The sequence below is a fragment of the Phascolarctos cinereus genome, unplaced genomic scaffold (genome assembly GCF_003287225.1).
Source record: "Phascolarctos cinereus isolate Bilbo 61053 unplaced genomic scaffold, phaCin_HiC Scaffold_1;HRSCAF=81, whole genome shotgun sequence".
NCBI lineage: Eukaryota > Metazoa > Chordata > Mammalia > Diprotodontia > Phascolarctidae > Phascolarctos > Phascolarctos cinereus.
Window position 1 is genome coordinate 235,699,991 of NW_027555514.1, and position 15,407 is coordinate 235,715,397.

At 39.3% G+C, this 15,407-nt stretch overlaps 1 protein-coding gene and 1 long non-coding RNA gene across 2 annotated transcripts in view; one reads left to right on the top strand and one right to left on the bottom strand.

Moving 5' to 3' along the window:
• The window catches only part of LOC144454399 (uncharacterized), a 47,673-nt gene extending 46,083 nt beyond the window's left edge, over positions 1-1,590 (bottom strand). The window contains exon 1 of the long non-coding RNA XR_013482751.1: positions 1,506-1,590. This is a non-coding gene — a long non-coding RNA (uncharacterized LOC144454399). The remainder of the gene's footprint in view (positions 1-1,505) is intronic.
• The window catches only part of CNOT2 (CCR4-NOT transcription complex subunit 2), a 183,157-nt gene continuing 169,288 nt past the window's right edge, over positions 1,539-15,407 (top strand). Inside the window, 4 exon segments of the mRNA XM_020990249.2 lie at positions 1,539-1,803; positions 1,805-1,855; positions 1,858-2,013; positions 2,015-2,115. Of these exon segments, the coding sequence (XP_020845908.2) occupies positions 1,549-1,803; positions 1,805-1,855; positions 1,858-2,013; positions 2,015-2,115 (563 nt within the window). The 5' untranslated portion in view covers positions 1,539-1,548.

A 15,407-nucleotide genomic window follows, 5' to 3' on the forward strand; every position in this document is an offset into this window, starting at 1 on the left:
GATTAGGGCTCAAATCCTACCAGGCATGTGAACCTGGGCAAGTCACTTAACCTCTCTCCTGTTTCTTTACCTGTAAAACATGGGGTTTAGATTCAGTGGGCTCCAAGGTTTCTTAGCTCTTAAGCTATGATCCTACAATTTCAGAGCAAACAACATCTACCAAAGCATGTGAGAACGCTTCCTCCACCATAAAGTTTTGAAGAGCCACCTGGAATACTATGTAAATAAGGGCCTAAATCCTTTTTCATCAGCAAACAGGAACTAGCAGTTACCTTGCTGTCACAGAATCAGGAAGTGGTTGTGGTGAGTTGGAAGAGCTATATAGCCACTTGTATGTTTTAAAAGCAAAACATCTTCCATTTGTTGCATTTACTGGGGCAGTTGAGCGGCACTGCACATATACAATGCTTGAGCTTAATTTTGTCAATTTAATTATGCACATCTCCTCCTTGTTTGTTAACATTCTTCAATCACATCTTTAATCTCTGTATTCCAGGGTCACATGGCCAGTATGTGTCAGGAGCAGCATTTAAGTTCAGCTCTTCCTGGATCCAGGACCAGCTTTCTATCCTTGTCTGTTGAATTAAATTTGAACTTTCTTATAAAACGAAGAGAACCCAAAGCACATAGAATACTGATTTTTTAAAAACTATGTTCTGCTTGTTTTGATATTATTATAAAACATCTGTATTGACAACAGGGGTTGTCTTTGCCTCTCTTTGTATCCCCAGGGATGAGCACAGTGCCTGGCACATAGTAGGTTCTTAATAAATACTTATTGATAGAGTAAAATGGAACTTTTTTCGTTAATAAATATAGAGACCCTCCACTTGATCTCGCTTGACCACATACAACTCTTTCCCAAAAGGTAGGTGAGCACCGAATGGCACAGGACTAAAATCAAGAAAACCTGAGTTCAAATTTGAACTCGCTTAGTGACTCTGGGAAAGTCACTGTCTCAGTTTCCTGAACTGTAAAGTGGCGACAGAAACAGCACCTACTTTGCAGGGTTGTTTTGAGGATCAAATGAGATAATATTTGTAAAGTGCTTAGTACAGTGCCTGGCACATAGTAAATATATATAAATATAAATGTTAGCTAATATTATTATTCTGAGATAAGATCCATAGGCTTTACCAGATTGTGTGCAGGACACAAAAAAAGTGGGAGCTTAATAAATGCTTATTCCCTCCCCTGCAATGGAACCTGGTTAGGGTGACCCTAGAGCCTCTATGAACTCTAGCAAGTCTGGCTGATGATCCTGTCTCTCCTGAACATTTATTGGAGAAAGACTGTTTTAACTCAAACTAGGTCGTATTAAGAGAGCTCAAGTTCAGGGCTGGCGGGCACTTTATCTCTGAGGGCTTTAAAAAGCCTACACTTTACGGCTGGGGGATTGTCCCAGTCCAAGAATAAACAAACAAACAAAAGCTAAGCCAAATCTGGGGTGGGGGTGCAGGGGTGCAGCAGAGGCGATGCAAAAGCAACCCTCAGTGGAGACTCACTTAGGAAGGAGGCCGGCGCTGCGCTGGCAGGCCCGGGAGGAGGATGCCCAGACACCGGAGGACGGCCCGGGGCTTTGCTGGCTCCCGGGGTACACGGAGGCGGGGCGGCAGGAGGGCCCCGGCGGAGGCGGTGACGGCGCCCTGCGCTCCGCGGCCCGGCCCGCGGGGGGCGGTAGCGGCCGGCAGCGGCGGAGTCGGCGCGGCCCCTGCAGCGCTCGCTGTAACGGCCACGGGCAGCAGAGGCAGCGGCGGCGGCGGCCGCCCAGGAAGGCGGGAGCGAGAGGCATCGGCCTCGGCGGGGGGGTGGTGTGTGCGCGCGCGTGGGATGATGCCACCCCTCCCCCTCACCACACACACGCACACGCACACACACCCGACCCCAGCGCGGCACGCGACGGCGACTCCCCCCCACCCCCAGACCCCCCTCCCGCCCCTACCGTCCCGGAGCCCTACAACCGCAGCTCCGGCCACCCGCCTCCCCCTCCGAGCTGAGCCCGAGCGGCGGCAGGGGGGGTCACGGCGGAGGTCAAAGGGTAAAGGTCCTGCTCCCAGCAGCCTCCGCGGTTGATACGTCGCCATCTTGGATCCGCGGGACAAGAAAATTCATGCGGTGAGTTTTTGGCAATTTTTCGGAAGTCTGGCGGCGGGGCGCGCGGCGGGGGCGGCGGATCCGGGGTCCCCGCGAGGCGGGGGAAGGCTCCGGGGCCGGTCCGGTCGCGCCGGGGGTCCGTGGGCAGCGTCCAGGTCCGCCGCTTCCCGTTGCTTTTGTCTCGGCTCCAATCGAGAGAGGGAGAGAGAGCGGAGCGGGAGGGGAGGGGGGGCGGCGGCGGTGGAGGGAGGGAGGAGGGAGGGAGCGGGGGTGGGGGTGGGGTGGGGGGGACGGGACGTAAAGCGTCGCTCGATCCGGCCCGCGGCGGCGGCGGCTCCGGCTCCGGCTCCCCAGCCTCAGAGGCCTGGGCCATCCGGCGGCGGCTGCAGCGGCAGCCGGGCTCCCACTCCCCCAGGCGCCCGCCCGCCAGCTCTCGCGGAACGAACCTCCGCGGGGGCCGACGCTGCCGCTGCCGCCCCGACGAGAGGAGGAGGAGGAGGAGGAGGAGGAGGAGGCGGCCGCGACTCGGCAGCCCGGGCCCGGCTCCGCTCCGGCGCCGCCTCCATCTCCTCCTGCTGCTGCTGCCGCTGCCGCCGTCGCCGTGTCGGGCCCAGTCGTCCGTCCGCCCTCCTGCTGCTGCTTGTGTCCGGAGGCAGCGTGGGGGGCTCGGAGGGTGGGTAACGGGCCTCGCTCGGGTCGCCTCCGGGCCCGAGGGCAGCGGGAGGGGGGCACGATCGCGGTGGAGGGGAGCGGAGGGGAGGGCAGGGCGCCCGGGATGGATGATGCTCCGGCCTTCCCGAAGCAGCCCGAAAGCGAGCAAGCGAGCGAGTGCGGACCCCTTCCCGCCCTGAGCCTCGGCGCCCTGCTCGAGGTGCTCCCTCCGCCGCTGCCGCCTTGTCCGTTTCCATTTCCGCTGGGGCCTCCCCGACTGCTCCGGTCTCCAGGCTCCCTTGAAAGTTTCAGGCAAAAGAGAGCCGAGAGGACGGGAGAGGCCCGTCAGGGAACCCGATGGAGGCCCTGGGGCCGGTCCAGGACCCCGCCTCCTGCAACCCCGCCTCCCCCTTTAGATAACTTCCGATGGGAAGTTTGTTTGCAAAAGCATTCCTTGTCTTTTAGATTTTGCACTCCAAAAGAGATCCCGTGGGGACTACTGTACCAACCATATCGCCGTACATAGGAGATGCATCCTAATACCCCTTCCCTGGGTGTACTGTCAGTCTCCTTGTCCTGGAAGTGCAAGGAGCCATCCTCACTTTCCGTCATCCAGTAGATGGAGATCGACAATAGGATTCTGTTCCCGTTCTTGATTGCTTGGAGCCTTTCATGCAAGTTAATTCTCCTGATACCTGTATCTGACTAAACGGCATAAAAGACTGAAAGTTAAGTCCTTTGGCTTGTAACTGCAGAAGCATCTGCTCATGAAGAAGGCCTGCATAGGGTGGCTTAGAGTTAGTTGAACACGTCTAGTGCCATTGCTAGACATTTTGGAATCAGAAATTCAGTTCCACTGTTAGGTTGCTTTTTAAACAAGAACAGAAACAGACAATAGTCAAAACTTTAAAAACCTTCTTTCCTGGGGTTTACTACTTAAAAGATTTCATAGTTCTTTTTAAGTTTGGTATAGTATAGAATTTGCTATATTTTATGATGGGTATTGCCAAAACACTCCAAAAGTGATAACAAAAGAGATGTCATTTGCAGTGTTTGAAGGCATCCCTACCTTAATTTGAAGAGTTGATCAAGAATAAATATAAAAAGTTAATTTTTTGAGTTTTTAGTTTAGTTGAAGTGGCTCTTTTTAATGGTTGAAGGAAGAACATTTGTGTGCTCTGTACATTGTACCAGTCACCTGGAACAGTTACCTTTAATGTATATTTGGAAATTACGTTTATGAGCCCAGCAAAAAAAGATCAGAATACACTTTTTGCAGCTAAAATTCGTAAGAAAATTCTCTAAAGGTTTAAATTCAGCATTGCCTTTGTAGGATTACCTTTCACTGTTACTGGAAATTTATGAGATAAAGAATGATTCAGTAATGTTACTAAATAGTTCAAATGTAAGCATTTAGTTTAGTTTTCAATTTCATTATTTCCCTTTACTAAAAATTTCTTTTAATTTCTTAACAGGTTTTCAGGGTACCTTATTTACAGTCATTTCTGTAAATTCCCTCCCATTTCAAAACAGGAAGTGAGTTGTAGTTCATATTTTTACATCTGTTCTGATGCTTCAGTAAATAAGTTAATTTAAGCATTATTTTCTTGGCAGACTCCTTTCATTCTGACTACTGTTTTCAGAGATGTCTGTAAACCACTTCTGATTTTCCTGAGGGGAGGGAGAGGTGAGAGTTTACTATGTTTTCAACCAATCAACATAACCTTTCTATTTTCAGTTTCTGTGCCACTTAAGTTTCAAAGCAGACCAGACTGAGGGAAAGATGAGGCTAGATATCATGGTAGAAATGTAGTGTGGTATAGTGAAAAGGCATTGGACCAGGATTCAGAAGCTTGGGTTGTAGGCCCTCCTTTCCTACTTTTTTAGGTTCCCTGAAGTTAGACAAGCCACTTAACCTCACAGAATTTCAATTGCTTAATCAGTAAAATAAGATCATAACCTAGATCTTCGAGGTTTTGTGAGATCAGTTGAGATGATATGTGAAAATATTCTCTAAGTTGTAAATAGCCATGCCAATATATGATTGTTGCCATATAAATAGGAGTGAATTGTCTTTTAAACCATTTGAATGAAGCTTCAGTTGCTGTTTAAAAAAATGTAATAGCCAATTCTTAATATGGGATATTTTTCTTTCATGGAGTGCTAGCACATAGCATAGAGTTCATAAGGAGTTAATGAACTTACGACACCTATTTTTTTGTTTTAGGACCCTGGAACAACCTGAGCATTCACAATTTACCTTTAAAAAAAAAAGATGCTTTGGAGGTTTAAAGACCTAATGTACCTGAAAATGCTCTTAAGGAAATAAGCAAACACTAGAGATTTTTGAATAGATTTCTTTAGAGGTATTTCTGAAGCCCAGGTTTTTTTTTTTTGCTTTTTATTTGTTCAGTAAATACTATTGTTAAAACATTTATTCTTAGTCTAAGTAAAATATTAAGTACATATATATCAATGGCTTTTCAGAACTTTTTACCACTCATGGAAAGTCTTAAGTTGACCCTATTTAGTATCTGCTAATGTGCTTTATGAATTTTCTAATGGCACAGAATACATAATGTAAAGACATGTAGTGATACAGATGTATGAGTAAACTTTAATGCAGACTTTGTGTCTGGAGGATAATATGTGCTGACAGGAAAAGGCTTTTGTACCACTTTTAAAAAAAGTTAAGTGATAATATTGATACTTTGAAATGTGTTCAGCCTTTTGCCATTTTGATTACAGTAAGTCTATTTTGTAATGATCACTCATTTAAAAATAGGCTTTGGAAGATTATTTATATTTACCCAAATAGGCATTCAAGACTGTTGCAGAAGTGGTGGTAAAGTGTTAGGTAGTGAATGATTACAGCAAATGTTTATGATTTTAGTTGTCACCCCAGTCTCTAATGATTTTTCACTCAAAGAAACAAGATAAAAAGATAATAGTGAGAAGTTCAGAAAGCGTCACTAGGACATTCATCACATATAGTCCTGATGATATTTATTTTACATTGAGAAGGTAATTCTTATTGACAATCTAAATGAACTATCAAAGCAAATTTCCCAAAGCTGGACCTTATTTTAGGGATAACTTTTGGGAATTTAGTTTCAAGTTGATTTCTATTGTGTACTAGATAAATTTTATTTATATTTTTACGGAGAACAGGAAAAGAGAGCTGCTTTTGGAATTGTGACTCTGTACTATTTACCACTTTTTTTGGTATGAGTTCCTACACTGCTTAGCTTGTATATGTCCCTTTCTGTCTTTCTGCTCTTTTCTGTTTTTATTTTTTTCAGTTGATTGATTCCTTTTTTTGAGGAGTTGGGGAGACAATCACTGTCATTTCTCCCCCCAGCATTCCACAACTCTTCCCCTCTGCCACCACCAAAAAAACCCTTCCTTGTAACAAGTATAAGCACATAAAACAAAGTCACATATTGGTAATATCTGAAAATCTGTGCCTCATTTTGTACCTCTATTCCTCCATCACTCGGTCAAGAGTTGAGAATCGTGATTCATCATCAGTATTCTGGAGTCATGATTGTTCATTGTGTTGATCATAGTTCTTAAGCCCTTCACAGTTGTTTTCCTTTACAATGTTGTGGTCAATGTATCAATTGTTATAGTGCTGTTCACTTCCTTTAACGTCAGTTCTTGTAAGTCCTCCCAGATTTATAGATAGATTTTAAGCAGATGTGGCTGAATATTTCAGACTAAAATTGACAGTTAAAATAAATTATGGAAATACATTTTTGATTCAACTTTTCCTTGGTTTTACTGATACCTTTCCCATCTCCCCACTTGTTTTGTTTCTCTCTTGGTTTGGTCTTCTTTTTGGCTTGTCATAATTTGATTTGTTACTCCCTTGAAGTTTCCCCTACTTTTGTAAAGCATGCTGGGCGTGGGCGTGAGCGCACATGCGCACACACACACGCGCACGCAGAGTTTCATGACATTCGTGAGTTCTGTACATACTGTAGAACCAAATCCATTGGATTATCATTTTTTAAAAAGTTTTATGGCTGCTTATATCACAGTTATGCCCAGTTACTTTTATGACATTGCTTATGTTGGACTTTCCATCCCCAGTTGATCTTTCCTTTATAACAGGAAAACAGCTAAGCTTCTGATAATACATGCAGCATTCCCGCCCTCTCCATTAAGATGAAAGAAGTTTGTTTCATAAATTGTTTTCTAGGTGCAGTTTTGGTCTTTGTGAGTAATGTGAGTTTGGCTGTCTTTTAGTGTTGTTTTCACGTACTTTATTGTAGTAATTGTATATGCTTTTGTGGTTCAGCTTTTTTATTCTTCATCTGTTAATGTAAAATTTCCATGTTTCTTTTACCTCCTCATATTTGTTGTTTCCTGCTATGCAATTATTCATTACATTCTTGTGCCACAGTTCAGCCATTCATCAGTGATACTTGATTAACTGATCATCAAGCATTTATGAAGTATCTTAGTATATTACAAGCACCATACTGTGGTTTGGGTAGATTACCCAGGTCTACAAAAACAAAAATGAAATAGTGCCTGACCTCAGAGATCTTATTTTCTATGGGAAGGAGACAACAATACATATATAAGTATATACAAATACATGGTTATTTTTTCCTACTTTTGGTTGGCAACATTTAATTTAGCAGTGATCAGGGTATATTACCCTCCACATGCTTTATTTATTTTACATTGCTAGGAAATGAGGCTGTAAATATAGAACTTTCTTTTGTTTTAAGATCATTTCATTTTTTTATTCAGCACACATTTATTGAACTTTAGAGAAATAATGAATATTGCAAAGTTTTTCCTCGAGCATCTTAACAGTCTAAGTGAAGAATTGTACACAAATAAGTTTATTAACAAGGGAGACTATACTATCATAAGGAAGGATGCATCATGATGCTATGGGAGTTCCGAAGAGAGCTATCCTTATCTGATTCGGTGCTCAAGGTAAAGCTTCATAGAGGAAGTGGCATGTGAAATGGCCCTTGAAGGATGAGTCTTTACACTTTTTGTTTTATTATTATGAAAACAATAACATCAACAAACACCAACATTTCTGTAGACAAAGAACAACAACAAAAAAAGATTATCTATGACACTGTAAAACTATACTACTTGTTTTTCTAAAAGTATGTTTACAGTTCAGTGTTGTGGTTCTGAAACTTCTCTGCTTATCTTCTTCATCTTCTCTAATTTTTTTTTAAGTTTCATTCATGCTATTCTTTTTTTGGTGTTACTATCACTACCTTCGCCAGTAAATTTCTTCACCCCTCCCATAAGAGTAATAAATCAAAACAAAACACACGTTGACTGTCTGAAAGTCTCATTTTTGCACTTCTCATCCATCTCTTTACTGAGATATGGGAAGCATGATTCATCATCAGTCTTTTAGTGTCCTCCTTGGTCATGACATTGTTCATAATTCTTGAGTCTTTTATAGTAATTTTCCTTTACAAGTTGTAGTCATTATGCACGTATTTTTTGTTCTTGCATGTTTCACTCAGTTTCACTTAATTTTTTAAAATAAAGTTTTATTGATATTTTAAAATAAAATATCAACTGTTTCCTTTTGTATTATCCACCCGTACTCAGGGAGCTATTTTTCATGACAAAGGATTTAAAAAGAGAAAGGAAAAAAAGTTCAGTAAAACTAAACTATATTAAAAAAGCCTGATATATTCATAATAAATGCCTGCATTATAGGCTCCACACTTATGGTCTACCATTTCTGCAAAGAAGCAAGAGTACGCGTTTTCTCACATCTCTAGTCTTGGAGGCTAAACTTTGTCATAATCTCTCAGCATTGTTTTTTATTGTTGTTCTTTCCATAGTTCTCATTGTGTATATCGTTTTCTTGGTTTTGTTTATTTCATTTTCCATCAGGTCATATAAGTCTTTCCATGCTTATCTGTTCCTCATGCTCATCATTTCTTACAGTAAAACAATATTCCATTACCTTTGTGTACAACAACTTGCTTAAGTGTTCCTGAATTAACAGATATGTACTTTGTTTCCAGTTCTTGGCTACTAAAAAAAAGTTGCTGCTATAAATATTTTGCTATATGTGGATTCTTTCTTTTTTGTCATTGTCCTCCTTGGGATACATGCCTAGCAATGAAATCTCTGGGTCAAAGGATTTGGGCTTTTTAATTACTTTATTAGAATCATCCCAAATTGTTTTCCCAAATGGTCAGACCAGTTCACCACACCACCAGCAGTGTATTAGTATGCTGTCTGCATCAGGTGATTCAAGTCTCCCTAGGTTTCTCTAAATATTTCCCTTATTATTTCTTACTACAAAGTAATAATATTCCTTTACATCCCTATACCATAATTTATCTATTCCCCAATGATGGGCACCTACTTTGTTTATATTTTTTGCTTTCTAGTTTTCTCTTGACACCTTTCTTTTCATTTCAGTTTATGTTCAGCTCTGGCTTTTCCCATTGGTAATGCTTGAAAGTCCTTTACTCTGTTAAAGATCCGTTTTCTCCCTTACCCAGTAAGATTATACTGGGTTTTACAGGACAAATTATTCTTGGTTGTAAGCCTTTATAATTTGCCTTTTGTAATGTCTTCTAAGGTTTTTTTTTCTCCTTTGTGGTAGTCACAGCATAGTCTTGTGTTGTCTGGAGTGTGGTTCCTTAGTACTTAAAAAAACTCTTGTTTTTGAATTCTTCAATTTTTTTTTCCTTTTGTCTTAGGTCTCAAATTGTCAGATTTGATTATAACATTTCTGAGAGTTTTCAGATTGAGATTTCTTTCAGCAGGTAAATGGTGGATTCTTTCTCTTTTAATTTTGCTTTCTGGTTTCAATAGATTTGGACAGTTATTTTGAAATATGTTGTTCAGGGTTTTTGTTTGATTATAATTTTCAGAGAGCCTGATACTTCTTAAGTTTTCTCTCATTTTACAGGTCATTCATTTTTTCATAGTTGATATTGTATGTTTCTTTTTTTTTGTTTTTTGCTTTTTGGTGAGTCGATAGTGGTTAAGTGACTTGCCCAGGGTCACACAGCTAGTAAGTGTGTCACACAGCTGGATTTGAACTCAGGTCTTCCTGACTCCAAGGCCAGAGCTCTATTCATTTTGCCACCTAGCTGCCCCCCTTTTTAAAAAAAAAAATCCTTTATTTTTTTTCTAGTATTTCTTAACTCATGAAGTTATTGGGTTCTGATTGTTTTTTAGGAAACCTGTTACTTTACTAAAAGTTTTCCTGTCTTATGTTCTAAGTTATTTTCCTTTCAGTTTTTTTCCTCTAGAATTTTAATTTCAATTCTAATTTCATTTTAAAATCTCTTTTGTTTCTTGTAGCCATTTTTTGTGGTGTTTGTGGTTAGCCATCTTCTCTGGTTCTTCATGTACTTGTGGAGTTCCTTTTGGGCGCGGAGAGTCTGGGAATATGCACGTGTGCACACATTAAATCCAGAATATACCTACTGCGTTTGGTTATTTTTCCCCCCCTATTTACTCATATTTCCCTGGCATGGATCCTTTTTCAGCACTTGTAGGTTCAGACCTGATTATCATGACTTGTACTGACTTCCTTAGTGTGAACTCTTTTCTGTTCTCTGTTGGGTTCTAGCTCTTTTTTGGCATAATTCCTGACTGGATGGAGGAACATACTTAGGTTATCTTTGGTTTTCTTTTTCTGCAAAGATCTAAGCTCCTTCTTCTTATCACCGTCTTAATTGGAAGCATGAGATGAGGGAGCAAGAAGCAGGCATCTATTAAAATCAGGAGTTCTTAGCCTTTTTTTATCTCATAGGACCCTTTGGCATTTTAGTGAAGCCTGTGAATCCCTGGTTAATGCATAAAACAAAATACATAGAATCATACAGGAAACCAATTATATTGGAACAATGTTATCAAAACATTTTGTAAAAAGTTCACAAATCCTAGGTTAAGGACATCTGCTCTAAATGCTCAAACTCTTATTTTAAACTTATTTTGAAAATGACAGTTGAAAAATAAATCTTATACTTCCCTGTCTTCCTAAATAAAGCAAGCTAAAGATAACTTAATTTCTCCTTAATAATTCAAGGTTATGATTGTAAGCACCAGTATTTTGCTGTAATGAAGTGATATGGGTCAGGAATTACCAAGGTGATTGTTGTTTGACAGGCTGTTTGTCTCTGTCCTACTTTGGGTAGAATACTATGCTTTTAGTCTTTGGCCTTTGATAGTGTTTTTCTGTCTCTTTCTTCCATGTTATTATGACTTGTTGCTTTCATTGTGCATGCCACTGGCAGTCCCCTGATTCCTTCCTCTCTCCCATTTTAATTTCCCCATCTATTTATTTGTGGGCTGGGAAAACACAATTGGGTTACACATGAGTTAATATTTGTTTGTAAGATAAGAGATTATTGGAGGAGTTGAGGTATTTTCTTAGGAGTAAAAAGCATCATCTTTTACTACATAAACTTTGTGATATGTACACATACCTTATTGCATCTGGGTTCTTGGCTATGCATGTAGTTGAAGTTGTTGGGTGGGTGACTTGAATAAATGTGTCATTACTGTAATGGACATTTGTATGGCAGTGTGTAGTTGGTAGTGCTTTACAAAAATATATATTTGTGATTTCTCCTTTTTTCAGATATATAGAACCCAAGTCAGAGTAAGAGAGTCTTGTACATAGGGTGTGATAAGAACCACACTGACAATATTTTTCAACTTTGTCTGCTTTTAAAATTTGAAACAATTTTTGCTTACCTATTTTTCAGACATTGTTTCTGTAGCTTAAGTCTAGCAAAATTGATTAAAGGTAAATATTTATTTGGTAATGATATTTTCGTAGGTGTAGCATGGCGTAGCTGATAATAGCTTGATAGCTGGGGAAATATTTTATCCTCTAAATGGAATGTAAGCTACTTGAGGATAGGTATCATTTCACTTTTGTGTCAGTTCCTTCACTTACACTCTTCTTCCCTTCCTGGTTCACAGTAGCCATTTAATAAATGCTTCTTGATTGATTAATAGTGGATAGAATACTAATTTTGGAGTTATGAAGAGGTGAATTTGAATCCAATTTCTGGTTATTTCCTAGCTAAGTGAACATTGGCAAATGACTTAATATGTCCAACCCTCAGTTTCCTCATCTGTATAAATGAGGATGTCATCTTAAGCACCTATCTCACAAGAGTTCTTGTGGAACTTGAAGCAGTTAATGTTGGTAAAAAGCACTTCGGTGACTTTAAAACCCTCTATGAATGTTGCTTCTTGTTAACTGTTTTCTGCTAACAGTGATGGCCTATCTGCACCCTCCCTTAGTAGAAATCTCTCTGAGTGAGGGTACATAGGTTGCAAAATAAAATTTTGTTTTTATTATTAAAATAATAAATATTAGCACTGATAAAAGAAACAGTAGAACTTAATTGTTCTGCCATATTGAGTAGGTAGTGGTAGTTAGTACTCAATCTGTAACTGATTGTTTCAAAGTTATTTTGAAGTACACTTTTTCTGGGGCAGGTGAGGTGGTGTAGTATGGTTAGAGAGCTGGATGTGGAGTCAACAAAACCTGAGTTCAGATTCTGCCTTAGGTACTTCCTAGTTGTGTTATCTTGGGCAAGTCAGTTAATTAATCTCAGCTTCGGTTTCCTCATCTGTAAAATGGAGTTATAATAGTACCTATCTCTTGGGGTTGTTGTGAGGATCAAATGAGTTAATGTATGTAAAGTGCTTTGCAGATCTTAAAGTGTTATCTAAATTTAGCTGTTATTCCTTTTTCCCATTTTTGGATTTGGATGTAGGAATAGAATTTCTTTGTATTGTCAAGTGAGCAAAATTTAATGACTTAGGTATTATAGTCATAATGATGTTTGGAGATGTGGAACTTTTGGGTTTTGTCACATCTAGTAGAAAATGGTGTTGTATATTTAAAACCATGCAAACAACAATTTTGACATCTACCAAGTTTACATATTGACAGCCTGAATTTATCAAAATATTGTTATATATATTTGCATTTTTCACATTTCATCTTTAAATTTTATGACATGGTAGAAAGAAAATTGGAATAGGGGTTAGCAGACTGGATTAGTTAATACTAGCTAGCACTAGCTCTGCTGCTAACCAGTTGTATGACATTGGGTAAGATTCTCAAACTGTCAGTTTCTCTTACCTCACCTGTATATTGAGACTTTTGCCCCCCCCAAAAAAACCACCCCAAACCAAACCCACAACAAAAATCCTACCACTCAGATTCATTGCAAATTAAGGCTCTAAAATCCTGTGAAATAAGAGGATCTTTTCTCACAGGTGGGGAATGTTAGGGGAGTCAAAAATACAGTGAATTTGTTGAGCATGGCATTTGGAGTTGGAGAGGATCTTTGTTTTAATCCCAGATTCCCTGGAATAGAGACAGATAGGCCCAGAGTAGAGGGGGTTTATTTTTTAATAGTTCAGTGGAAAATTTACATTCATGCTTAGAAGATACTTGGTAGTTAACAGTATTTTTGAATGTCTCTTGCTTTTTTATAGCATAATAAATGCAATTTATTTTAGTGTATATGTGTCATATTATTATGACTGTTGTTTTTGTTCATGCCATTAATTATTTTCTGGTATTTTATAATTCTTTTAAAATTTGTAGTGTAACTATATCTGATTCTATTTTATAGAACTTTTATTTAGCCCTCTTAACATTTTGTTAGACTCCTTTCCAGTATGAGTTTGCTTCTACAAGGGGAATGTCCTCTCCAATCTGCCATGAGTGTCTTATATATACTTATATATACTTAGTCCCTGTGTTGGTTTACATAAGGCAGTATGTCTCAGGACCTTGCTTATCTTTCTGTTTTAAATATTACATGCTGAGGAAGGAAATTTAGACTCAGAGATTGGGTTCCTAGGATTGTAGATTTAGAACTAGAAGGGACCTGAGAGGGATTTCTAGTACAAACCCCTCATTTGACAGATGAAGGAACCAAGGCTCATGGAGTCTGTGACTTATTCAGGGTCATACATCCATGAAATGTCAGAGACAGACAGGCCTTAGACTCAGCTCTTCTCAACACTAAGCCTAGTAGTCTGTATTATTTTACATTTGTATATGCTTTTCCCTAAGTAATTTGTATTGTTAGTTTGTATTATATTTCCTTTGGTCTATCAATAGTCAGACTTCATTTTTGTGAACATTATAATTGTTTTTACTACCACTAATGAATTACAGTGTTTGTGCAAGTTTGAGAATATCTTAATTTGACACTATTAATAAACAAAAAGTAAAAAATAGGTCGTTTCTACTTCCACAGGTTTTAGTGACTTTTTTTTTACTTCCTTTCGTTTTCAAGGAATTCCACCTTTTTATATTAGAGATTTTGGAGCCGTAAGTAATACTATATAAGAAAAGCTAAACTTTCTTGCAAGTAGTCACAAGGACAAGGCTGTGTCTTGGTGTAATAATGAATTTGGAATGTAATCTTTTCACTTAAAGATACATAGTATGTGTAAGCAGCCTATGGCATATTACCATTGATGATTTGCACTCAATCAGTAAGCATGTATTGAGTACTTGCTATGTGGCAGGTGTAGTTTTGTAGGCAGCTAGGTAGTCATAGTGCATTGAACATTAGATTTGGAATCAGGAAATCCTGAGTTTAAACCTTGCCCAGACACTTACTAGCTGTGTGACTCTGAGAAAGTTACCAAACCTTTCTCAGTCTCAGTTTCCTTTAGCTCTAAAATGGGAATAATAATAGCACCTATCTCCCAGGGTTGTCTTGGGAGACAATATATAGTATAAAGGCTGGGGACTGGACAATGATTTTATTTGTATTGAGTAGTGACTTCAGATTCAAATAGAAAGGAATACCTACAGAGATTGACTTACAAAATCACAAATTAACAACATCTGTGTTGTTATTGTATTTTTATTTATCTTGTCAAACATTTCCCAGTCTTAAAGATTATAAAAAGCAGAGAAGATGTCCAACTACATCATAACACTCAGTTTTCTCACCTTAGAGTCCCTTATACCAGAGGTTTAAACTGATAGGTTTAAGGCCCCAGTAGCCCCCAAAACTCCAGAGTACAGCAAGAACCAGATTAATGGAATTAGGGAATGTTAATAAGATAAATAAAAATGCAGTACAATTTGTTAATTGTTAATTTATGGGTTTTGGTCTCAGTAGCCATCATGCTCTTTAAAATTGTTGAGGACCCCAAAGAGTTTTTGTTCATGTTGGTTATTATATCTATTGATATTTATCATATTGGAAATTAAAATGGGTAAGATTTTAAAATATTAATTCACTTTAAAAGGCTAACCCATTTTATACCTGTATAAATAAAATTTTAATGAAAAAACCCTTTTTTCCAAAATTGAAACAAATAGTGAGAATGGCATCATTTTACATATTTCTTGCAGATTTTTAAAAAATCTGGTTTAATAGAAGACAGCTGGATTCTCATATCTCCTTCTTCAGTCTGTTGTGACTGACATCCAGCCTCGTACAGATAAGTAGACAGAAAAGGGAGGGCTATTTTAATAGACAAATAATGTCCTAGTATTATTACTGTGGCCTAGGGCGTTAAGAGGTGAAATGACTTGCCTGGAGTCACACAGCTAGTAGGCATCAGAGGCAGGTCTTGAACCTAGGACTTTCTTACTTTCGAGCTCCATTCACTCCACCACACTGCCACTATTCAGA